Genomic DNA, 24,736 nt, shown 5'->3' with positions numbered 1-24,736 from the left:
AGAGGAGAGGAAAGGGAAGGAAAAGGGGAAGGAGAAAGAGGAGAGGAAGGGAAAGGGGAAAGGGGAGGAGGAGGAGGAAGAGAAGGGAAAGGTGGAGGAGGAGGAGGGGAAGGAGGAGGAGAAGGAGGGGAAAAGGAAAGGGGAAGGAGGAGTAGAAGGAAGAGGAAGAGAAGAGGAAGGAGAAAGAGGACAAATGGAGGGGGAAAGGGAGAAGGAGGGGGGAGGGGAAGGGAGAAGAAAGAGAAGGAGGAGGAGGAACAGGGAAGGGAGATGAGACAAGAAAAGGAGACAGGAGACAGAAATAGAGACAGAGATGGAGACAGAGACAACAACTCAAAATAGCAAACAAGAAAGCTTGAGTTCTCCACTAAGAAACATTAAGGTTAAGATGCCCTTATTCTATAACAATAATACCTAGGTTTATATGACACTTTAAGATTTACAAAGAGCAAGGGGGAGCTAGATGGTGCTGAAGATAAAGCACCAGCCCTGAAGTCAGGAAGCCCTGGGTGTGTGTGTGTATATATACATATATATATATATATATATGTATGTATGTATGTATGTATGTATATGTCTGTCTGAGAGGTAGATATTAATCTTAACCCTAATCCTCCCTAAGACTTTCCTATTCTTATCACGCATTATCATCATGAGTCATTGTAGGCCCTACTATGTGAAGTTTGTTGAGCTTGGAAAAGGCATTGTTTGAGATGATTCAGACCAGTTCCAATGATCTTGTGATGAAGAGAGCCATCTGTACCCAGAGAGAGGACTGTGGGAACTGGGTGTGGATAACAATGTAGTATTTTCATTCTTTTTGTTGTTGTTTGCTTACATTTTGTTTTCTTTCTCATTTTTTCCTTTTTGATCTGATTTTTCTTGTGTAGCAAGATAATTGTATAAATATGTATACATATATTGGATTTAACATGTATTTTAACATGTTTAACACATATTGGATTATTTGCCATATAGGGGAAGGGGTGGGGGGAAGGAAGGGGAAATTGGGAAACAAGCCAACGCAAGGGTCAATGTTGAAAAATTATTCATGCATATGTTTTGAAAATAAAAAAGCTTCAATAAAAATTTAAAAATGAAATTCATTGTGGACCCAACCTTAGTACCTACCTTCCACCTTTCAACACCAAGCCTCAAGAAATGCATGGCTCATGTTTGCTTTTCAGGGTCATTTCTGCCAGTCAGGAGCAGCTCATCCTTCTCCTTGTCCCCCAGGGCAATATCAACCAAACCAGGGCTCAGCCAGCTGCCTTTCTTGCCCTTCAGGCTTCTATTGTCCAGAATATGGTACAAATGAGCCTAGGTTGTGCCCAGCACATGCCTACTGTCCTGCTGGTATGTACAGAAATCTCTTTCAGTTATCTTGTCTCACCTTTTTACCAGTTCCCTATTGCCTCTAGAGTAAAATGCAAAGCATTTAAAAGAATTATCATGGTATTGTAGAAAGGACTCCTTGATTTGGAACCAGAGTTTCTTCATTGAAATTCCAGCTCTGCCACTAGTTACCTGTATGACCTAGGGTGAGTTCTTTCTGGAACTCAACTTTCCTGATCTGTAAAGTGAGATGATTGAGTTCTTGCTTCCCTCTAGTTTTAAGTTCTTGATATGCCCTCAAACACTCCTAAACAAAGAAAGTAATGCCAAAGTCCATTTCCCTGGAAATACATTTTGTCCTGATTGGTGAGTTAGTTAATATATGTATTAAATGTGCTTAATTTGAATTCATATCCAGTAAACTAATTTGTGATTTCTATAAGTAGCTATTTCTACTACAAGATGAATGTATCTTTCATAGGGGAAGCATAATTCTCCCAGACCCCTCAAGCTCATAGTGCCCTTGGCACCCACCCCTTTCCCTGCCTTTGCTGGTGCTAAACATCTTTTTTCCCTGTCTCTGCTATGTATTTTAAACAATGAGTCAGAAAATCTAGTTTCTTGCATTATATTAAGCACTTTGCCAATGTCTAGTTGAATCATAGCCATAATTAGGATGGGACTTCAGAACCAAGCTGTTTTCTTTTCATCTCTGTCTCTGTCTCTTTCTGTGTGTCTCTGTGTCTCTTTGTCTCTCCCTGTCTCTGTCTCTGTGTCTGTCTGTCTGTCTGTCTGTCTCTCTCTCTCTCTGTCTGTATATCCCAAGAAGTGTTATCTATATAGACACAACTAGGTAGCCAAGTATAAGACAATGATTTGAAAAAATAATTAGAAGGCTTCTTTACCCACCACAAATCCCTGAACTCTCCACTCATGCCTACAATTCCATCATTAGAGATTAATTTATTTAGGCAAGAGAAGTGAGTAAACATTTTCTTTTTCATTTACTTTGTATTTTATTTTTCCCCAGTTATATGTAAAAGCAATTTTCAACACTCATTTTTAAAACTTTGAATTCCAGATTATCTCCCTTTTTTTCTCCCCCTTTCCCCTCATTGAGAAGTCAAGCAATTCAATATACATTTGTAGTCAGACAAAACATTTCCATAATAGTCATGTGAAAGAAAACATAGGCCATGAAAAAAAACCCTCAAGAAAAATAAAGTTTCACTCTGCTTCAATCTGCATTCAGACACTATCAATTCTTTCTCTTGTATGAAAATCATTTTTTATCATAAGTCCTTCAGAATTATTTTGAGTTCTTGTTTTGCTGAGAATAACTGTTATGAATAAATATTTATTAAGCACCTACTGTGTGCCAGACACTGTGCTAAGGGTTTTACAAATATTATTTTATTTGGTTTCATTTGAGGGCAAGCAGTTAACCATCATTTAAAATGTAAACATCCCTGGAAGGAATAATACTAACTGGTTCACAGTAAGGAGCTAGAAACATAATTACTTGCCTTTATAGAATTCAGAGGAGGAAGAGATTTCAATATCCATCTAGTCAAATGTCCTCATCATACACTGATGAAAATAAGATATACAAAGGTGATAAGATTTGTCTAAGATCACATATGTAACAAATAGCAGAGTTAGGATGCCAAACCAGGAGCTCTAATGTTAAATTTCGTGATGCTTTCCACCACACCATAGCCAGCATCTTAGATTTCTGATGAGAAGATGAGTAGTTTGAAATGCTGGCCATCTGGGAGGAAGGGTATGACAAACACAGAAAGCAAAAGCAGAAACCCTTGTACCTTATTTAAGTCAGTTTCATTCAGAGCCAGCCAAAACAGTGAGTTTTGTTGGTCTAAATATAGATACTTTTCTCTGATATTGCTGCTCCCTCACAATGCTGTAGGCTGGTTCCCTGGAGGTGAGCATCTCCTAACATAGGACCCTGGCTGCTACCACCCAGAGAGCTGATCAAAGTGACATATTCGCTTTTCCATGAGCACAATTGAATATTCCATCTCCAGCCTCGGACAATTTGTATAGGCTGTCTGTCCCCTGATCTACAATGCTATCGCTCCTCCACTCTGCCTCCTGGAACTCCTTTCTTCAAACCTCTGCTCAAATGCCCACTGCTACTAGAAGGCTTCCACAATTTCCCTACTTGTTAGTACTGTTTATATATCCATACTGAATTTACTCTGGATTTATGTTTATGTATAAATACATTTTATATTTATGTTTGTATATGCTAATAGGCTCATCCCCTCAACACAGTGTCTGGCACATAGTAGACACTCAAAATGTTTATTGTTGTTGATGTTTTTATTTTTGGCTATGTGGCACAGTGGATATTCTGGAGTCAGAAAGATCTGAGTTCAAATATGGCCTCAGATATACTAGTTGTGTAGGCCAAATATTGAACCTCTCAATCTCAATTTCTTATTTATAAAATGAGGGTAATAATAGCACTAACCCCTCAGGGGGGGTTTTCAAGGATAATAATGAGATAATATTTATGAAGTGCTTTGCAAACTTTAAAGCACTATATAAATGCTAGCTATCATTCTCATTCTCATTATTTTTCCCCCTTCTGCTTTCATCTAGGGACATGGTCACCATCCCCATGTCCCCAAGGAACTTTCACTTCCCAGGACACATTGGGCCTCAAGGAAGAAGGTGACTGTTCTCTCTGTCCCCCTGGTCACTATTGCAGGTCAGTTGGGTAGACCCAGTCATTTTCTTTTCCTCGCTGTCTCTAACCTTGCTCTAGTCCAGATTTTGCCAGGGAAATACAACAACCTTGAAAAGGAGAACCATAAGAGACCTGTCTGGCCTTCTACCCCACCCCACTCTATGGCTAAGAAGACAGCTCAGAATGAGTTGTTCTGCACCTCCACTGAATGGATGGGCAGTTGTCAATTTGATGGCAAGTGGCAATTTGCTACCATACAAATGTGACCTGGAGTCTGAAAGTAATCAAGTGGGGCCTATAAAAAGAGCAAAATAAAAGCTAAAGGGTATATATGTATGTGTGTGTGTGTATACATACATATGTATGTATGTGTATTTATACACACACACACATACACACACACACCACACACACACACACACACACACACACACACACACACACATATTGCAAACTATTTCCCTCCCTTTAGGGCATTGACAAATGCAAAAAAAGTCAGGAAGGAAAAAGGAAGTTTCCCTATAGACAAGTCAAAATTCTTTTGAAATTCCAAATGAAGGGTCTCCATTCTTGAAGGGATGTTGAAAGTGCAATGTGGGTCACAGGGTACCTTATTTTTGTCTGTGTCAACTGCTAACTTAAGAAACAACTCAGGCAAGCCAGTTGACTTCTTGGTACCCAATATCCCCATCTGTGCAACAAAGACATTTCAACAGAATCACAGAGGTGATAGTTGTTATTATTTGTCTTCTGTTGGTGAAAGGGATCATGACATCAGGAAGGTGATGCTATGACAAGCAAGTGAATTAGATTTAAGTGAGGGAAGGCTTGCAAGATCACCTGTCTCACTTTCCCCTCCAAAGCCATCTAAATCTAGTGGCAAGGTAAAGATCAAGGCAACTGGAGATGGCCCTGGATGAAATGAGAGACTTTGGCCTTTTTAAGCTAAGGTCTTCAATTTAGTTTGACTGAGGATGAATTCATTCAGTTATTCAATTTTCATTCTAAAATTAAGTAGCTATTGAGGCAAAGAATCTCCTTTTTAACCTAGTCCCCCCAAAAATTCAAATAAATAAATCTGGGAGGGGAAGATCTTCAGGGTTTCTGGTCAAAGAAAAAAAAAAAGATTGTTAGAGTCGATCAGGATTCAAACAATGACCAAATGGGACTTGGTGGCCAATTACAACCAGATTGCTTTCACAGAATTAAATCAGGATTCCAGAGCCCAGAGTGAGAATTTTTCAGAGGCCAATAGGATTAGGATTGCACCTAAACCTACCAAAAATATAGGGAGGAAGTAGGGAATACTTATTCTAGCCAAGCAAATAATGTATCCAGTTTCCTTCCATCCCCTACTGTGACTGTATCTGATTATTCATAAAGCATAAACTCATGAGGGTTTTAAAGAAATTTAATAACTTCCTCTCCCTTTTCTTTCTGTTATCTCTGCTTGAGACTCTCATGGGATTTTATGTCTGGCTGGGATTTTCCATGTGCTCTCTCAGATATAGGTGGGGGTTGTTAATAAATTTGACCTGGGCTTAGGCAAATTCTAGGGCAGGTTTATTGCCCTAAAGAGTAGGGAGAGCCTTCCTTTGAAACCAGATTTAGAGTAGATGGTTTTTCTATCTTAAGGTTTACAGGAGACTTCATTTGTTTTATTCATCTTTGTATTTTCAATGACTAGCATAGAGCCTTGAATACATTAGACAATAAATATTTATTTTCTCTAATTGAATTAATGTTTTACAACCTCTATGTTTGGGGAGTTGATCTGAGTTTGGCTGATGTCTGCCCTACCTTAAAGCTAGACTGGAAAGTCCCCTGTCTTGACTTCCTGCCTCCCCAAATTCCCAGCAGCTAGTTTCATCTGTCCATCAAAGACTTGATGGAAGTGATTGTGATATTCTGCCAACTAGTGAGTTCCTCCCAATTCTTGGAAATTCCCTTCCAAAATATTTCCTGGAGGTGGTACAAGAAGTATCTGAGAAAATCTGTCTAGTTCACCTTTGTTTTCATAGCATAGAAAGGTGCTCATAGATCTGGGACAGGTCTTTCTAGTTGAAGGCAGCCCAGAGCCCTTTTTCATTGGTCTTTAATCTATGCTAAGAGAAAAAAGACTGACTTGTTGATTGTGGCAGAGTTTAAAGGATTAGATTAGGAATGTGTGGGAATTTGACTGTATCTGACCGTTTCTCTGTTTCTCTCTTACTGATCTTATCAACAATAAAATCATTAAATGTTGTAAGGGACTTTACAATTCTTTCAGATAGCTGGTGGAGCATTGGGTCTGGAATCAGGAGGACCTGAGTTCAATTGTGGCCTCAGATGCTTACTGGCTTTGTAGGCTTTAGCAAGTCACTTAACTACTATTTGCCGCATTTTCCTCAATTGTAGAAATAAGGTTGTTGTGAGGATAAAATGATATTGGTTTGAAACAATAGTGCTTAGCACAGTGCCTAGCACATACTAGATGCTATATATTTGCTCCCTTCCTTCCCTTCCCCAATCTCAGAGACCATCTAATCCAAACCACACTTGAAAGAAATCCCCATCATAACACACCTAAGGAGTGGTTCTCTAACTCCTACTTGAAGACCTCCAAGGAACCCCCTTTGGATTTTTTGCAGAGGAACTCCCTAAACTCCCAAAGCTAACCAACCTCCAATATCTGTGCCAAGAAAATCCCAAAAATGGTCACTGAGGGTTGGACATGACTGAAACTACTGAACAACAACACCACAAACAATTGTGGAATGTTCTCTTTCTGAGCTAGTCCTGCATTGAGACAAGAGGTTAGGCTAGACCTCTCTGAATTCATTCCCACTCTAGAATTCTTTGTTCCAAAGATATATCTATACCTAGATATGGATTCTGATTAGGGAGACAGTGTGATATTGTAGAAAAGAGTATTTGCCCTGGAGTCAGAGGAGCTAAATTCAAATCACCACCCCTACTGCCTTCTATTTGCATGACCTCAGAAAGTTGTTTAACTTCTCCAGCCCGGTTATTTTATCTATAAAATGAAAGGAGTTAGCCTCTGGATCCTCTCTAACACTAGATCAAAGAGCCTATCTTTCCCCACTCTTTGTCTATCAGGAGTGGAAGACTACATGGAAAATGTCCCGCTGGTTATTTCTGCCCAACTGGGAATTCTGATGGGATGCTACCAGACCTGGGGGAATTCTTGACATCATGCCCTATGGGACAACCATGCACAAGGAAGTGCCCAGCAGGTAACCAATGCTGCTTCTTGTCACAAATGAAGTTTCTTATCCATAGCAGACAAGAGATACTGGGTAGTAACGTGAACCAGGAAACCTAAGGTCTCTCTTGGAACTAAAGGAACAGAATTTCTAAAGACTCAGAAGACCCAGAAGCTGACTGCCTCTCATATTCCCTCTCACTCTAGTTCTAACTCTGTGTCTATCACAGACCATTAGGCCTTGAAAAATTATCTACTAAAACACTACTGAAAGATAATCTACCTAAAAGATTATCTACTTCAATCCCTTCATTCCACAGATAAAGAAGCAGGCTCAGAAAGTTTAAATGACATGTCTAGGGTAAAATAACCAGTAAGTAGTTAGAGAGAGAAGTTAGAGAGTTAAAGGACCCATGTTCTTTGATTCCCAAGTCCAGGACTCTGTCCATTGCCTCTTGGCAAAGGATACTAGAAGTGAAAGGAATCTTAGAAACCATCTGATCCAGCTTTCTCACTTTATTTAGGAGGAATCCAGTACTGAAGACAAGCCTCTAGAATTAAATACAAACTTTTCTATTTTGGCATTCAGGCCTTTTAAAGCATTGTTGCAGAATGGACATCACTCCAGTCATGCTAGCTAACTGGCTTTCTTAGTGTTCCTCATTCACAGCATCCTATTTTCTATCCCCAATGACTTTGTTCAGATCCCCATCCCCATGTCTGCAATGCACTGCCCTATCCCTCTGCATTGGGCAGCTAGGTGGTTCAGCTGATAAAATATGAAACCTGGAGTTAGGAAAACCTGAGTTCAAAATCTAGCCTCATTCATTTCTAGCTTCATGACCCTGGGCAAGTCACTTAATCCTGTTTGCCTCAGTTTCCTCATCTGTAAAAATGAACTAGAGAAGGAAATGGTAAATCACTCTAGTATCTTTCCCAAGAAAACCTCAAATGAGATCACAAAACAGTCAGACAGCACTGAAAATGACTCTCTTAATCCCTAACTTTCCTTAAAGCTCTGCTCAAGGTCTTTTCTGACTCCCCCAGATATTAGCACCCTTCCCTCCAATTTGTTTCATACATATTGCATAAATATTTTGTATCCATTTAACTACATGTACATTGTTTCCAGCCTATCCCACTAACAGAATGTAACCACCTCAAGGAATATTTCATTTTTGCTTTGTTCCCAGCATTTCAAATAGTGCCTGGCACTCAGTAGGCATTTCATTAATGCTTGTTAATAATAACTTGCTGAACTAGGGCTCACACCCAGATCTTCTCACTCTAAATACATTTGTCTTTCCAAACCACTGAGTTGTTCTCTGAGATCCAAAGAAGCATTTAAAGTAAGTAAAGGATAAAGTCCCACACTACCAGGAAATCACTAATTACCTTCTGGAAGAGAGCTCTATTCTACCCTGGGTACTTGTCCTACTCTGGGTCTCACTTGAAAGTGAGAAATCCTTTATGCTTCACTTTAGGTTTTTACTGTCCTGAGGGCAGTGAAGTGCCAATTCTGTGCCCAGCCCACACCATAGGGGCTGCCCCTGGTGCCAAGCAGAAACAGGACTGCAGGCCTTGCCCTCCTGGATGCTGGTGTAAAGCAGGTTAGTTTGGGGAAGCAGTTATATACCAGGGGATGGAGGAGAAGAGGAAGAAATGATGTGGTCACTTATGAACTCTCCCGCTACCAGATTGGCACAGCACTGATGCTAGAGATGCCAGTGAGCCCACTGATCAGAGAGCAGTGGGAAGAGGGAAAGGAACCCAGATGTTTTCTCTGTAGGTGACCCAGCAACATATCCTTGCCCTCTCGGCCACTACTGTCCCGGAGGGAATGAGAGCTATCTTGGGGTCCCCCAAGAATGTCCAGAGCACACATACCAGCCAGCAACTGGAGCTCAGAGCAGGGCAGAGTGCCAACCATGTCCCCCAGGATATCTCTGCTCCTTTCCAGGTAAAAAGCCCTGAGAGTTTCAATAGTGTTTGATTGGGAAAATCCTATCTGGAAACTACATCTGTCTCTATTCATTTCTTTCTGCCCCATCCCTATATTTATATGTATGTGTCACACTTTTATTTCTTTCCAGGTCTATCTACATTTGAAGACTATCCCTGTCCTCCAGGATACTGGTGCCCAGGTAAACAAGGTGCTTTACTGTGCCCACCTGGCACCTTCCGGACAGATCCTGGAGCATCATCATGGGAAGACTGTAAACTCTGTTCCCCCGGGCACTACTGCCCTGACCCAGAACTGACTGGCTTGGCAAATGTTTTGGAGATCCCCTGCAGAGCTGGCACAGAGTGTCCAGCAGGTAGTTTCTTCTTTTTTTATCTTTCCTCCCCTTAACCCCACCTAACCCTACTCTCTTTCCACTCAGAACTGTCCTTTTCCCCTTCTTCTAACCACCTCCTTGCTCTTTCTTCTTAGTGTCTCCCTCCCTATTCAGGCCCTTTTTAGAGTGCATGGGTCACTGAGTCAACATGATAAATTTTGTAAATGTAGAATGAGGCAAGAGATCATAGGATTTTAAATTTACCTCTGGAAAGGACTTTAAAAGTCATCTACTTCTTTCATTTAATAGATGAGGACTAAAGAGGTTAAATAATTTACCCAAAGGCAGATGTTGAGTGGCAAAGCCAGGATTTGACTCAAGATACTTTACCTCTGGCTTTGCCTTTTACATAGGGATGTCTAATCTCAACCATAGGACAGACTTGACCCCTAACTCCAGGTGACTCAGAGAGGTTCTGGAAGGAGGAGGACAATGTATATGGTGACTTCCCCATTTTCCCCCAGGGTTTTTATACTTGGATCACCTCTCCCATTTCTATCCCATGGTCCACTAGGTTCTATATATAACTCTTCCCTCCTTCTGTGGTTCACAGGTGCAGTCAGTGAGCTCATGTGTAGAGCTGGCTTCTATTGTAGGGCCCAGACTGGGGACCCCACACCTTGTCCTAGTGGTTACATCTGTCCTGAAGGCTCCACCACCTACACTGGCCCAGAGCAGCTGTGAGTGTCCCCACTGCCTACCTGGACCCAGGTTGGAAACTTCATGATCATACCTCAGGTGTTCAAGACCTGGAGACCAAGTCTATGATACCACATTTTCCTTGATACTCTGGGGGGTCAAATTCCCAAGCAGCTTGGCCTCCTGGCCATAGGCCCAGGTCCCTTCATCTGCCAATCTCTGTTATCTAAGAAAGGATTCGAATTGTCTCCTCCTGGGTTTCTGGATCAATAGAGTTAGAAGGGACAAAAGAGATCATCTAATCTTTTTAAAGGGGAAAAACTGAACTCCAAGTAGTTAAGTCATTTAGTCAAAGTCACACAGTTTGTTAATGGAATTAAATCTAGGTAAATTGTTTTGAATAAAGTATGAATTTCTCCATCTGGAATCCAAAGCCCTTTATTGCTCCTAATCTGGTGCCCATTTTCTCCTCACCTCCTTTCTCACAAAGTCTAATAAGGAAACCTATTAGAAGAAGACAATTGAAGTTGTTGGCTGGCTCAGAAACATAATTCCTTTAAAGTCTAGAAACTTTAAGGGGCAGCTAGCTAAGCAATGGATAGAGCTCTGGACCTGGAATCAGGAAGACCTGAGTTCGAATGTGGCCTGAAATGATAATTGAAAGCATTTAGCAAAGTGGCTATTACACAGTAGAAGCTTGAGAAATGTGTATTACTTTCCCCTTCTCTATGGTAGTATGTTACGGATGCATGCGTTGTATATATGTATGTATACATTCATGTATACAAGTATATGTGTGTGTATTGTGTGTGTATAGTTTAGGAATGGGGACAGTGGACAAAAGGCATATTAATCTTTCTCACAGGCTCCCTGCTGCTGTCTTGTTTTTATATATAGCTGTAGATTTCCATACTACTGCCCACTGGGCAGTGCCCATGGGCTGCAGTGCCCTGGGGGCTCCGAGCCCCTGAATGTGAGTGTCCTGAGGGTCTCTGCTGAGGCCTGTTGCCAACTCTGTGAAGCAGGCACCTATCGAAATCTTGCTCTCATTACCCTATCCTGCCAGCCATGCCCAGCAGGATTCAGCTGTCCCCCAGGTAAGTATCTAGGGAACCATGGATGGGAGAGAAGACTAAGGGGTGAATAGTGAAAGATACATATAGAGTATGGAGAAAACAAAAGGTGGAGGAATTCATCCAGTGCTTCTGAGGATCCTGGGAGCACCAAACCTGTACCTTTTCCTGATTGGAAAACAAAACAGGTATGGAGGGAGGAAGGATTCAGGACTGGCAAACACTGGTTACATCTTAGCATTAAATGAAAACTGCATGGGAATTTCAATATATGCAGAAGACTATACTAATTGTCATCCTTTAATTCAAAAGATAACATGGAAAAGGGGACAAAGGTATGGTCTTGAAGTATGAAAGCCCTGGATTCAAATCCTACAAATAGGTCAATATACTGGTTGTGACCATGGTGACTTGAGTCAAGGTGACTTGACTTCTCAATACCACAGCAACTCTAAAACTATTAATTACAGAGAAATTATCCATGTATCAGTGGAAAGAATTTATATATTTCCTGTTTTGATGAACTAACAGGGCAGGAAATTCCTGCTCAATAGACCCAGTCCAGTTGCCTTGGTCACCCAAGATTCCATATCCTGCAACATGAGCAAAGAAAGGAGGGATATTTTCTGGTAGGTGGAAGGTTAGAGGGCCCTTGGGAGAGGGAGACAGAACAGTATGGCCATGCATACAGTTATTTTCCTCATCCTCTACTGCTATATCTGCCTCAAGCATACCTCCTGGACTATCTATCACCCACTATGTCTAATCCTACACTCTGACTTTCCTCATGGTTTTCCTATAGGAAGTGAAAATTATCTCAGAAACCCCTGCCCAACTGGACACTATTGCCCCTCCATGACCCCGCTCCCCAGACCCTGCCCCTCAGGGACCTTTGGAAACAGCACTCAAGCCCAGCAGGTCAAGGAGTGTCACCCATGCCCCGCTGGCACTTTCAATCCTCTACCTGGTCAGACTGGCTGCCTTCCCTGTGCAAGCTCCTCCTTCTCCCTACCAGGTGAGTCTTAACCAGGACCTCATCTGAGTAACTAAGCCTTATCTCCAAGCAAGCAGGGTTACCTGTGACCTACAGTTTTGGAGTGAAGGGCTTGCTTCAAGGGAACTCGAAGAGAAATGTGGGCTAATGGGGGGTCTATCTCACTATTAGCCAAGATCATCTCCAACTATCCATTTAATGCTATGCTTTAGTTTTCCCACATAGAAAATGTTTGTTTGTTTTTTCAATATTATCATACACATTTAGTACAAGCTTTGTCTTTTTTTTTTTTTCACCAATGGGGAATGAATAATAAGTAGGAGAGAAAATAAATGCTTGTCAATTAAAAAAATAATAAAAAAAGGAAAAGACAATGGCTCCAGTCAATAAAGCACCTATTATGTGTCAGGCACTATACTAAGTACTAAGGATACAAAAAGGTAAAAGTCAGTCCCCTGTCGTCGTCTAAAAGCTTACAGTCTAATAGCTATCATGCCCTGTCTACATCCCAGGAATGTGTGAATTCAGACATAAAAAAGTTTGGTGAATAAAAAGGACTGACAAGTAGAATGTGTTACTATCATCCTTTCTTGGTAGGCAGAGTAGCATAATGGATAGAGGGTCAGAATTACAATCAAGAAGAAACAGGTTCAAGCCTGCCCTTGAACCATACTAAGGAATCTCCTCTTAGGACTCGACAACTTTCTAAGACTGAGAAGCAACAGACAATGGAAGAAAGAGCATTGCCTTTGGATTTCCTGCTTCTGTTGCTTACTATTTGTGTGACTCTAGGTGTGATTTCCTCCTCTATAAAATGAGGAGAGAAAGATCTAAAGACCTTCTCAGCTCTAAAACTATGAGTCTAGGAAGTTATAGTTGAGTTGTTGATCAGCACTTCTGTGGTTTCCCTACCAGGAATTCTCCACATTGATAAAAATCACCTGGCTAAAGTGTGTATGTGGGTGTAGGTGTATGAAAGGGGGGGAGTGGGAGGGTGAATGGGTGTGGGGGAGTGAGAGGGGTTTGTGTGAGAGTGGGTGTGGGTGTGAGTGGGGGTAAGTGGGGGTAAGAGTGGTATGTGAGGGTGTGGGGATGTGGGGAGTGAATTGGGGGTATGGGGTGAATGTGTGTGCATGGGTGGGGTGAGTGGGTGTGGGTGAATGTGTGGATGTAAAATTTTTCCCCCAAATCTTCTCCTTTCAAGTATTTCCACAGTTGGTCCCATCCTGGCTTTCCTGCCTTATTTCCCATTTCTATCTTACATGCTCTGTTATGCTCAAGGTCTTATTGTCTCTCAAACAAGCCTTGGATATCTAGGCATGCTTTTCAGGGATATTTCTTCTTTTATGTCTCTCCAAATAGTATTCATTTTTCAAAGCTGTCAAATCCTATCTATTCCATTTGATTTTTGATTCATCTCAGCTCATATTGATCTCTAAATGTCTCTGTCTCCTCTCTCTCTCTCTCTCTCTCTCTCTCTCTCTCTCTCTCTCTCTCTCTCTCTCTCTCTCTCTCTCTCTCTCTCCTCTCTCTCTCTTCTCTCTCCTCTCTCTCTCTCTCTCTCTCTCTCTCTCTCTCTCTCTCTCTCTCTCTCTCTCTCTCTCTCCTCTCTCTCTCTCTCTCTCTGTCTCTGTGTGTGTGTGTGTGTGTGTGTGTGTGTGTGTGTGTGAATGTGTATGCATGTCTCTGTCTCTGTCTCTGTCTCTCTCTCTCTCTCTCTCTCTCTCTCTCTCTCTCTCTCTCTCTCTCTCTCTGTGTGTGAATGTGTATGGTTGCATGTCTCTGTCTCTGTCTCTGTCTCTGTCTCTCTCTCTCTCTCTCTCTCTCTCTCTCTCTCTCTCTCTCTCTCTGTGTGTGTGTGTGTGTGTGTGTGTGTGTGTGTGTGAATGTGTATGGTTGCATGTCTCTGTGTCTCTGTCTCTGTCTCTCTTTTTCCCTCCCTCCTTCTCTGTCTGTTTCTCTCTCCCTCTTCTTATGTGTATCTCTCCTTTTTTCTGTCTCTTTGTGTATCTTTCCCTCCTTCTCTCTCTGTCTTTTTGTGTCTCTCCCTCTTCTGTTTCTTTATGGGTCTTTCTGAACTTACTGCTGATTGTCCCTCACACTCACTGCTGCCCAGTAGATGGCACCATGATTTTGTTTTTGCCCAACTCTGTGTTTCATTGGCATGGGGAACTACTCTAACAGAAATTCCCTCTGTTGATTGATTAATAATCCATGGTAACTTAAAATCTTAGAAGATTGCATGGAGAGCATGGGAAGGATCTGTGACTTACTTATATGTGTTAAGAGACAGGACTTGAATGGCCAGTTGGGATCTTCTAGTCACTGTATCATGCTATTTTAACCTTGCAAATAGAAGGTGTTTAATACATGGATTTTGAATGAATAAAGTAATCAACAAGTGCATTATTAACCTTCTATGTGTCAAGTACTATGCTAGCCACAAAATCTGCAAAGAAAAATGTAAAATAGTTTCCACTCTTATAAAGCTTGTATTCCCCAGGGGACACAGTAAATGCCTATTACAGGGGTGTGTGTGTGTGTGTGTGTGTGTGTGTGTGTGTGTGTGTGTGTGTGTGTGAGAGAGAGAGAGAGAGAGAGAGAGAGAGAGAGAGAGAGAGAGAGAGAGAGAGAGAGAGAGAGAGATTTTGTAGGACAGCTGAGGGGTTTGGGTAAGAATTATGGAGAAAAGACTGCTTGAGCAGAGCCTTGGAGACTGAAGATTCTGAAGTTGGAGGAGTGAGGTGAGGTTATCTATTCCTTGTATGGAGTACTGCCATATGAGGCATGGAGATGAGACTTGGATATATGAGAAACTGTAAGGTCAATGTGAGATTGGAAGCAAGAAGAAAATTCTGGGGGGAAAACTGGAAATATTAAGAAATTATTTTTGATTATTATAAGAAATAATAAGAGTAAATAAGGATGGAAAGGTAGAGTGTCACTAGGTTGTGAAGGAATTTAAATGTCAGAGGAACTTTGATATTTGATCTTAGAGGTAATAGAATGCCATTAGAAGTTATTGAAAAATAACCTGCTTTGACTTGTGTTTTGGGAAACTATGGCAAGAATGGTTTGGAGTTAGGAGAGACCAGAGGGAAGGAGGCCAAGGGGTAGGCTATTAAAATAATCTAAGCAACAGGTGATAAGGCCTGATGAAGAGAAAGGGGCAGATGTGGGAGATGCTGTGGAAGTGGAAACAAGATTTAGCAACAGATTTAATAGGTGGGATGAGTAAGTGTGAAGAGTTGTATATGACACCATGGTTGGGAACCTGAATAACTAAAAGGATAGTAATGTTCTCAATTGAAAAAAGAGATTCAGAAGAGTGATAAATTTTCCTTCATGTTTATTAGTCTTGCTTCCCTTAATAGATTGAGGGTTTTCCTTACCTGATAAGATGCACTGTATCTTAGCTTTCTTTTCTTTCCTGTAGTGCTAGACCTATAGGAATTCAATAAATGCTTGTTGATGATGAAAATGTGATCTTCTCTCCCTTTTCAGGTGCCTCTCACTGTACATGCCAAGGCCTGAACCGGGCCTTCCAGAAATCTGATGGCTCCTGCATCTGCTTGGCAGGATATGTGTCTTATGATGAGAGAGGTCAAGAGCATTATGACAGCAACAGTGACCAAGATTGTCAGCCTCAGGTAGACACCATCAAGCATCACAGGAGAAGGGATGGAAGATGAAAACAGTTTTCCCCTGCCCCTTCACCACTACTCCCGGCCACTTTGTTACTTTTCCTTCCTACAGAATTAAAGAATCCTAAAACGTAAAGAAATAGAAGTTATCTAATCTACTATGTCCCAAATGTTGTGGTCTTAGGAGCCAGTTAACACTTAAAAACTATTGGGAATCTTCCCACCTCTCTCCTCTCTCCTCTCTGTCTCGTTCCCTCCCTCCACCTCACCTCTCACCTCTTCCCCCCCTTTTTCTCCCCCCTCTCCTCTCTCTCTCTTACCCCTTTATCCCTGCGGAGTCTCCCCTCTCTCTCTCCTGTCTCCTACTCTCTTTGCCTCTTTCTCTTCTCCCTCTCTTGTTCTGCCCCCTTTCTCTCTCCCCCTCTTTCTTTTTCTCTCTCCCCATCTTTTTCTCTCCCTCCCCTTCTTTCTCCCCCTTCTCTCTCCGTCTCTCTTCCTCTGTTTCTGTCTCTGTCTCTCTGAGTGTGTCTTTCTGTCTCTGTTTCTCTGTGTCTTTCTCTCTTTCTCTTCCTCTCTCCTTTGAATATTTGATACTTAACCATATTAGAATTTAAAATATCTCAACGTTATTATGAAAAGAATTTTAATTTTGCAGATGCTCCAAAAAATCTTTGAGACCACTCCTTGAGGACCACTGATTTAATCCAAACTCTCACCAAATGCAGTAATCCCTTTTACAATATCGCTGAAAAGAAGTCATCCAGACTGTGCTTGAATATTTCCAGTGATAAAAGAGCTCACTAATAAGGCAGCACATTCTCATAGTTAGCAAATTATTCTTAATGTTAAATCTTTGTGTCCCACTTGTAACTTCTACTTACTGTTTCTCTAAAGCTATAGAGAATGTTCTCTCCTGTTTCTCCTTCAGATAAAGTTAATTGTCATGCCTCCCTTAAAATTACTTTTCTTGCAGCTAAACAGGTCCAGTTTCATCAATTTTTTTGTATGTAAACTAGTTTCCAGACCCTTTACCATACTGATTGTCCTCCTCCAGCTAGCTATGCTCCAATTGTCAATATTCCTCTTAAGCACTCAGACATGAATACATTAACAGCAGAGATAATCCAACCAATAAAGAGTCCAGGAGGACAGTAACTACCCTTTTACCTGGCTGCCATGCTTATATTAATGTTGTTTAAAATTTCATTAGCTTTCTTGGATGTCATACTTTTGGCTCCTAAGGGACTTTTGGTCATTTAAAGCTTCCATGATTTTTCTCATACAAATTGCTATTGTCAGGTCTCTCTCATCTAGTACTTGCTTAATGGATTTTGTAAAAGCATTTTATTCATTTTAATTCAACATTTTAGTCTACTGAAGTGTTTTAAATCTCAGTTCTCTCATCCAGTCTGTTAGTTATCTCCCCTAGTTTAATGTCATGCAAAAACTGGGAAAAGTTGCTCTATTTCCTTCATTTAAGGTATTGATTAAGATGTTGACCAAGCTAAAGGCAAGTGCATACAGAGCCCTGAGATAATCCACTAGAGACCCCACCAACCCCAGTTAACTCCACAAGTTATGACTCCACACAGATGCATTGTCATCAAGTCTATATTTTCTAGCTTTCCAAAAGGATAGCATGAGAGACTATATTAGTCAATCAGTCAATAACATTTATTAAGTATTAATGTAATTTAATTACTTTCAACATTAATTAATTAATTGCTCCCTTTATACAAAGCACCGTTTTATATAGAGCAAAAGGGAAGGAAGGAGGAAAGGTAGAAAGAAAAGAAGAAAGGAGGAAAGGAAGGAAGAAAAGAAGGAAGGAAAGAAGGAAGGAAGGAAGGAAGGAAGGAAGGAAGGAAGGAAGGAAAATTACAGAAAGGAGGGAGAGGAGGAAGGGAAGAGAGAAGGAGAAAAGAAAGGAATTTATTAATGCATACTATATATCAAGTTTTACAAATATCTCATTTGATACTCACAACAAGCAAGGGTGCTAAAATTGTACCCATTTTACTGTTAAAGAAACTGATGCAGACAGAAATCAGATGATGCACCCAGGATCAATATAGCTAATAAGTATCTGAAGCAATATTTGAACTCAACTTATTCTAACTCCAGACCCAGCTCTCTCTCTATCCACTATACCACTTAATTGCCTTTGCCTCATTGGGGATATAAAGGCAAAATGAAACAACTCCGGATCTGAAGGAGCTTATACTTAATAGGAATGTTGAAGTTTAAAAATAAAGTGATGGGGGGAATTCAAAGACCTAAGTTCAAATCCCAGTTCTTCCACTTGGTACTTATGTCACATGGGCAAGTCATCTCACCTGTCAATTTCCTATAAAATGGAAGTTTTACCAAACAACTTCTAAATTCCTTTCCTTTTCTAAATCCTATGGCCATAAGTACAGATAAGTGAAGACAATAGATATACAAAATCAAAAAGAGATGATTATTCAGCTAGACTTGGAGACTTGATCTCAATGAAAGCTACTTGGGGTTTCCCCTGCTTCCCTTGTATTTTAATTGCTTTTTAACCTTTTTCAAAGGGTCTCTTCAACTCTCCTGAATTGAAAAATTATATGTGTATTTGTGGGTTTGTCATTGTCATGAACCCCTCCTTTTTTTTTTTTTTTTACCAGTGCAAGCTTTACACCTTCTTCAAAATCTCTTAAAGACTATGAAGAAACATATCCTGATTAGCCTTCAACTCCCACCAGACTAATAACTACCTTTATTTATCATTCCCCCAAAACCTGAGCTTTCCAGAAATTAATTTGTATTTGCCACCATGTTGTTTATTAACTGTTCCTTAGATGTCTTACACAGGGGAAGTATTGGGTTTGGATTCAAAACATTTGAATTCCAACTCAGCCATTACTTATCTTTGTGACCTGTGCACTACAAGCACAATATGTGCAATGAATGCCCAATAAATAAGGATGACTGAATGGAACCCTTGGAGGAGACTCCAAGGCCAGAACTCTCCAGGATCGCCTTTGGAGTGTCCATGTGTCTCTCTCCCAAACAGGAGCTTCCAGTGTTGACTTGACTTACTTTTCTCTCATGGAATTCTTGTTGTAGATTGAAGAAAGATGCTCACTAGGGGACATCCGCCTCTCTTCTACCCGCAAGTGTGTGTCCCCCAAACAACATAACTGTTCCTACTTTTGTCACCCTGCAAGTGGAGAACTCAGTGCAGAATTGGGCATGTGAGTAATTCTACCCTGAGTCCTTTGGAAAGAGAAGCATGATTTTGCCAGAATAGGACTACCAAATCCTGACAGTGCTTAGCTACCAGACATAGTGACTCAAGCCAATACTATCACAGTCCCCCTCTTCCCCTTTCAAAAACCATGAAAAGTAGAATTAACACCCCTCCTCAGAACATCCAGCAAGTAGCCCTCAGAATTTGAGATATGCTTCCTACCTGAGGCTAAGGGAAGAGTGCAAGCTGAAGAAAAGCAGAGTTAATGCTGATTGAGATGTGAATGCAGTTCAGAGCTAAAGAGAAAAGGTAGTAGAAATAGAAAGGAATTTTATTTTATTTTATGTTTTATTTATTTTAACATACATTGTTTGATAAATAATATTGAGAGAAAAATCAGAGCAAAAGGGAAAAACCATGGAAGAGATTAAAAAAAAGCAGAAAAAAAGTAAATATAGCATATGTTGATTTATATTCACTCTCCTTAGTTCTTTTTCTGGATGCAGATGGCATTTTTCTGTCCAAAGTCTATTAGGATTGCTTTGAATCATTGAACCATTGAGAAGAACCAAGTCTTTCATAGCTGATCATCATACATTCTTGCTGTTATTGTGTACAATGTGTTCCTGTTTCTGCTTGTTCTGTTCAGTTCATATAAATCTTTTCAGGCCTTAGAAAGGAATGCTTAAGGAAAAGATTAACAGGTCAGGTGTATCAATCAATCTGGAAACTGGGCAATTAGGTGGTACAATGAATAGATCATTGGGTCTGAAGTCAGGAATACCTGAGTTCAAATGTAACATCTTTACTAGCTGTGTGATCCTGGCCAAGTTGCTTAATCCTGTTTGCCTCAATTTACTCATTTCTAAAATAAGCTGGAGAAGCAAATAGTGAACCACTCTGTCGTCTTTACCAAGAAAAACCCAGAAGGAGTCATAAAGAGTTGAATACAATTGAAAACTAAACAACAAAAAAATTCATCTCACTGCCTCATGGTTAGATCCTGAGCAGGTCCCCGCATAGTACAATGAGAATTAAAACTCTGTTAATTAAAGCACCTAAGTTTAAATACTGCCTCTCCTTGTTTGACATTGAACAAATAATGTAGCCTCCATAAGCCTGGGCTTCCTTATCTGGGAAAGAAGGAGGTTGGATTAAGTTGGCCTCTAAGGCCCCATCCCAGCTCTAGGTTTGTAATTCCAACAGTAGCAATATAGGAAGGCTTTCCTGATGAGGCCATTCCTTTATAGAGCCCTTAGGGCTCTATAAATCAAGGTCTCATCACAGAAGAAGGAAGACCCTCCTAGGAGCAGGCCCAGCAGGATTTTCCATATTGGACCATCTAACTGTTTGGGTGAAGATTTGACTCAATGATCTCAAAGATACCTTTGAGCTCTAAATCTATGAACCTATAAGAAAAGATGGAAGATTTTTATATATACTTGTATATGTATGTATATAAGATTCCCTATATAAAATAAGATTATATGAGATTTATATATATATGTATATATACATATATATATATATGTAAAATTTCATTTGATCTTCATGAAAATATTGTGGTATAAGTGCTATATTTTACACATACACACACATATACACACATATATATCACTATATAAATAATAGCTTTTTTACAAAATGGGACTCTTAAGACCCTAAGACTTTGAGCTGGTCATCATCCCATAAGGAACAATAACTGAAGTGAGATTTGAAAACAGATCTTCCTGACATCTAGTACAGTGCCCCATCCATTATGTTTTTCTTTCTGCAGCTGCCAGTGCCGTGAATATGTCTCTGCTGAAGAGCTCTGTGACACCTTGTGTCTGGCCAGGGCCCCTCAGCTATCTCTGAAATGGGGCACCAACAGGGAACTGTTCCTCACCTTTCAGGACCAGATTGGAGGAAGCACTCATAGGGTAAGAAGATCCAGGACTAGGAGGGTAAGTGGGTAGGAAAGGAAGTTGCTATAAGATAGGAGGGGATAAGAGCCATTTGCCTCATGTGAAAGGAGCTAGAGCATCAAGGCTGGCTAGAATGCTTGCATAATTACGATGTAAAAAAATTCCACTATGAAGTATTGGGGGGAGGGCAGAGGAAACCAGGCAACAGAGAAGCAAATAAAATGAATGAATTCTGACAGCTATTGTAGGATGTTAGAAGCAGGAGTTAGAGCAAGAAGAGCCCTTGGAGAAAAATGAGATAATTTCTATAAAGCATTTTGCAAACCTTGACTAAATAAATGTCAATTGTTATTGATACTATTACATGGATTCAGTTAAGTTGCAGTCAGTGTGGGAATTTGCGTTGTATGAATATGTGTGTGTGTGTATGTGTGTGTGTGTGTGTGTGTGTGTGTGTGTGTATTTGTAACAGGTTTGGTTTTCTTGCCTTCTCAATGGATAAGGGAGAAAGGAGAAGAGAATTTGAAACTTAATTTTTAATTAAAATTTAAAAATAAAAAATAGATGAATTGATATATAGAGAGAAATAGGTCATTATAGCTGATGGATAGAGAAAAATTACATAGGTGAAATATACAAATGAATGGTCAGCCCCTCTGATAGTCCTACAAGAATGTCTCTAGTTGGGGCTCCTTTGAGTAGTACTCAGGGAAAGCAGAGAAATTCCCAGTGTGAGTTGCTGCTAAACATGTGAAACAGTGGGGCTGGTGCTGAATGGCCAGAGCAGAATAGAGGTGAGATTTCAGAAGGTAGAAGGAAGTAGAACATGTATGATTTTCATGATTATGTCTGAGGATAGAGAGAAAAAAAATGTATGCAGATGAGAAAATGAGAGCAGTAGTGATGGTCATCTACAAAATGTAGCCTGGGGGAGAGCCAACTGGAAGGAGAGACCTATGGGTGCTCAAAGAAGAAGGGAAGGTACTTCTTAAGGGATTTGTTGAGGAAAAGGGATAGAAGAAGACTCTGAAGGAGAAAAGTCAGGAAGGATATCTGCCAACATTTATTAAGCTTTGGCCCTCTCTCCCATTATCATCTCTGATCCCTCTTTCTTTTTTGGGGGGGGGTTGTAAATCATGGGTTATTCAGGAAATAGAGAACATAGTAGTTCCAGACCAACCTATCCAGGGAAGCAAAAGGATTCAGCTAGTCCAATTTGGCCCTGATGGGATCTTCGGATTCATCTTCTCCAGAATCGAAGTGCTAGATGTGTTCATGATGGGTAAGAATTCAATTGCATGAACATTTATTTCATATTACATGCAGATCATAAGTTTTGTAAATCAATCAACAAGCATTTATTAAGCAACTACTATGTATCAGGCACTGGAGTTACAAAAACAATGTGAAGCAGTCCCTTCTCTCGTTGAATTTACATCTTATTTGGGAAAAAACATTGCAGAAAAGCCTCTCTGATGTAGCAAGAACCTCAGCAATAATCAGGAAGGTCCAGAAGTATCACCAGTGACATAAAATGGGAGATCTTTAGCCCATACTAGTATCCCTGTCTGTGAGGCGTCACTATTTCTCCCAAGGAGTTTAGGGCCACTTTGGAAAACTTCTTTCTGTATAAATCCATATTCTATGATTATCACAAGGGGAAAAAAGGGAAAATATCTGAGACCATAGGTTAAATGAATTTCTTAATGGAATCGGATGAAAATATGGAACAAAATAAAAGCATGAATAACTAGGCAAAGTCTCCTTCTTAAAGAGCCTAAATGTCTGCAAATGCCCTAATGCATATATGGAGAAGATGTGGAGAGAGAAAGAACTGAGAAGGACTTGGGATCCTACCTGGTTCTGCAAGGGAAGGAACTAAAAGAGTGAATAAATAGGGAATAGCTTGAACAATCATGTTCCTTTCACATTGTCTGTCCTCTCCTCACTCTCAGAGCTTGAGTTGGACCTGTTGCTGCTAAAGCACCATAGAAATACTCCAGCACCAGAGCAAGCCTCCTTCAGGAAGACCTACTTCTCCCCCAGAATTCCTAACCCAGTAGTCTGCCTGCAAATTGGTGACTCCATTCTTTTCCAGCTTAACATTATCTCCAACAGTAAGTATCCTAGAGAACTACTGAGTTGAACCATTACCCCCAAACCTGTTCCACATCTCAGAGTTCCCACCTCCCCACCAATTTCTCCAGCTTCCTGATAAATGAATTATTCTATTGCCCAGAGAAAGCGTAACAGTACCTGCTGGGCCAAAGGAAGTACCAAGGTGTGCCAGGTTAACAGAAAACATACCAATGGCAATGAGTGTGGACCACAACATAGCATTTCTACTCCTTCTGTTATTATCTGTTTGCACTTTTGTTTTCCTTCTCAGGTTATTTTTACCTTATTTCTAAATCTGACTTTTCTTGTGCAGTAAGATAACTATATAAATATATATACATATATTGCATTTAACATATACTTTAACATATTTAACATGTATTGATCTATCTACCATCTAGGGGAGGGGTTGGAGGGAAGGAGGGGAAAAGTTGGAACAGAAAGTTTTGCAAGGGCCAATGCTGAAAAATTACCCACGAATATGTCTTGTAAATAAAAAACTATAATAAAAAAAAAGAAAAGAAAAGAAAAGATACCCATGAAGGCAGTGTAACCTAATAGAAAGAGATGGAAATCTAAAGACCTTTTGTCTATAACTGGCTCAGCTATAAACTTAGTAGTGTGATTTTTGGCAAGTTAATAGCTTTTTCTGAGCCTCAGTTTCTTCATCTGTAAAAATGGAAGGTCAAACCATCTGTGATAGGGTTAAATACACATACACTTTTAAGTTTAATATACATTATCAACCCTATCTTAAGTCCAAAAACTCAAAAAAGTAATAAATCAAGCCCCACTTATAGATTGCCAATTTTAGAGGTATGACCATTTATGCTGAAAATTTAATTATGAGCAGTTTTGAGCAGGTTAGGGCTGGCTCCAGCTGGCCCCTGCTTTCAGCTCTTAAGTTTCTATGAGTCATAAATTCAGTTGCCTTGCCTAGAAAGAAATACCTTTTTCCCAAAGTAAACATTTTAATTGCTTCAGTTGCATCTGACTTTTCACAACCTTATTTAACATTTTCTTAACAAAGACATTGGAATGGTTTACCATTTCTTTCTCCAGATCATTTTATAGATAAGGAAACTAAAGCAAAGATGGTAAAGTGACTTCCTAGGGTCATTCATTCATCTAATAAGTTTCTGAGACCAGATTTGAATTCAGGTCTTCCTGTCTCTGGCCTAGAATGCTATCCACTGTATCACTTAATTGCCTCCAAAATGAAATACTTCACTAGGCTATATGGGAGAACCTAAGAGGCATGGTTGTAGTTATCCAGGCATTTGCATACATTACTTACTAGACAGAGTTGCCTTTCTGCCTCTATCCTGAAACTTCCAGCTCTAATATACCTATCTTTAGATAACCAGCTGCCCCAACCTCCTTCCTACTCCAGCAAAAATCTGTGCACTAGCTTAGTCCTCACTGGAACTTCTCCAATGGTGCTGTGACAGGACCTGGTACCTAGGAATCAATCAGTAGTGCCTCAGGGAGATCCTTTAGTGAGAAGGAATGTAAGGAAAGCAGCAGGACTTGTAGTTACCTGGGATTCCAA

General features: G+C 40.3%; 1 protein-coding gene across 1 annotated transcript in view; it reads left to right on the top strand.

Annotated features, from left to right (window-relative positions):
- Positions 1 to 1,193: 1,193 nt before the first annotated feature.
- The window catches only part of LOC141563111 (uncharacterized), an 87,846-nt gene continuing 64,303 nt past the window's right edge, over positions 1,194 to 24,736 (top strand). Inside the window, exons 1-14 of the mRNA XM_074303744.1 lie at positions 1,194 to 1,356; positions 3,961 to 4,069; positions 7,148 to 7,284; positions 8,738 to 8,863; positions 9,043 to 9,213; positions 9,347 to 9,571; positions 10,146 to 10,272; positions 11,129 to 11,328; positions 12,107 to 12,319; positions 15,803 to 15,948; positions 19,036 to 19,163; positions 20,937 to 21,081; positions 22,216 to 22,348; positions 23,022 to 23,183. Coding sequence (XP_074159845.1) covers positions 7,212 to 7,284; positions 8,738 to 8,863; positions 9,043 to 9,213; positions 9,347 to 9,571; positions 10,146 to 10,272; positions 11,129 to 11,328; positions 12,107 to 12,319; positions 15,803 to 15,948; positions 19,036 to 19,163; positions 20,937 to 21,081; positions 22,216 to 22,348; positions 23,022 to 23,183 — 1,849 coding nt within the window. The 5' untranslated portion in view covers positions 1,194 to 1,356; positions 3,961 to 4,069; positions 7,148 to 7,211. The remainder of the gene's footprint in view (positions 1,357 to 3,960; positions 4,070 to 7,147; positions 7,285 to 8,737; positions 8,864 to 9,042; positions 9,214 to 9,346; positions 9,572 to 10,145; positions 10,273 to 11,128; positions 11,329 to 12,106; positions 12,320 to 15,802; positions 15,949 to 19,035; positions 19,164 to 20,936; positions 21,082 to 22,215; positions 22,349 to 23,021; positions 23,184 to 24,736) is intronic.

Source organism: Sminthopsis crassicaudata, chromosome 3, assembly GCF_048593235.1.
Source record: "Sminthopsis crassicaudata isolate SCR6 chromosome 3, ASM4859323v1, whole genome shotgun sequence".
Lineage (NCBI taxonomy): Eukaryota > Metazoa > Chordata > Mammalia > Dasyuromorphia > Dasyuridae > Sminthopsis > Sminthopsis crassicaudata.
The sequence above is the reverse complement of the archived record's forward strand: the minus strand, read 5'-3'. Positions and strand labels throughout refer to the sequence as shown.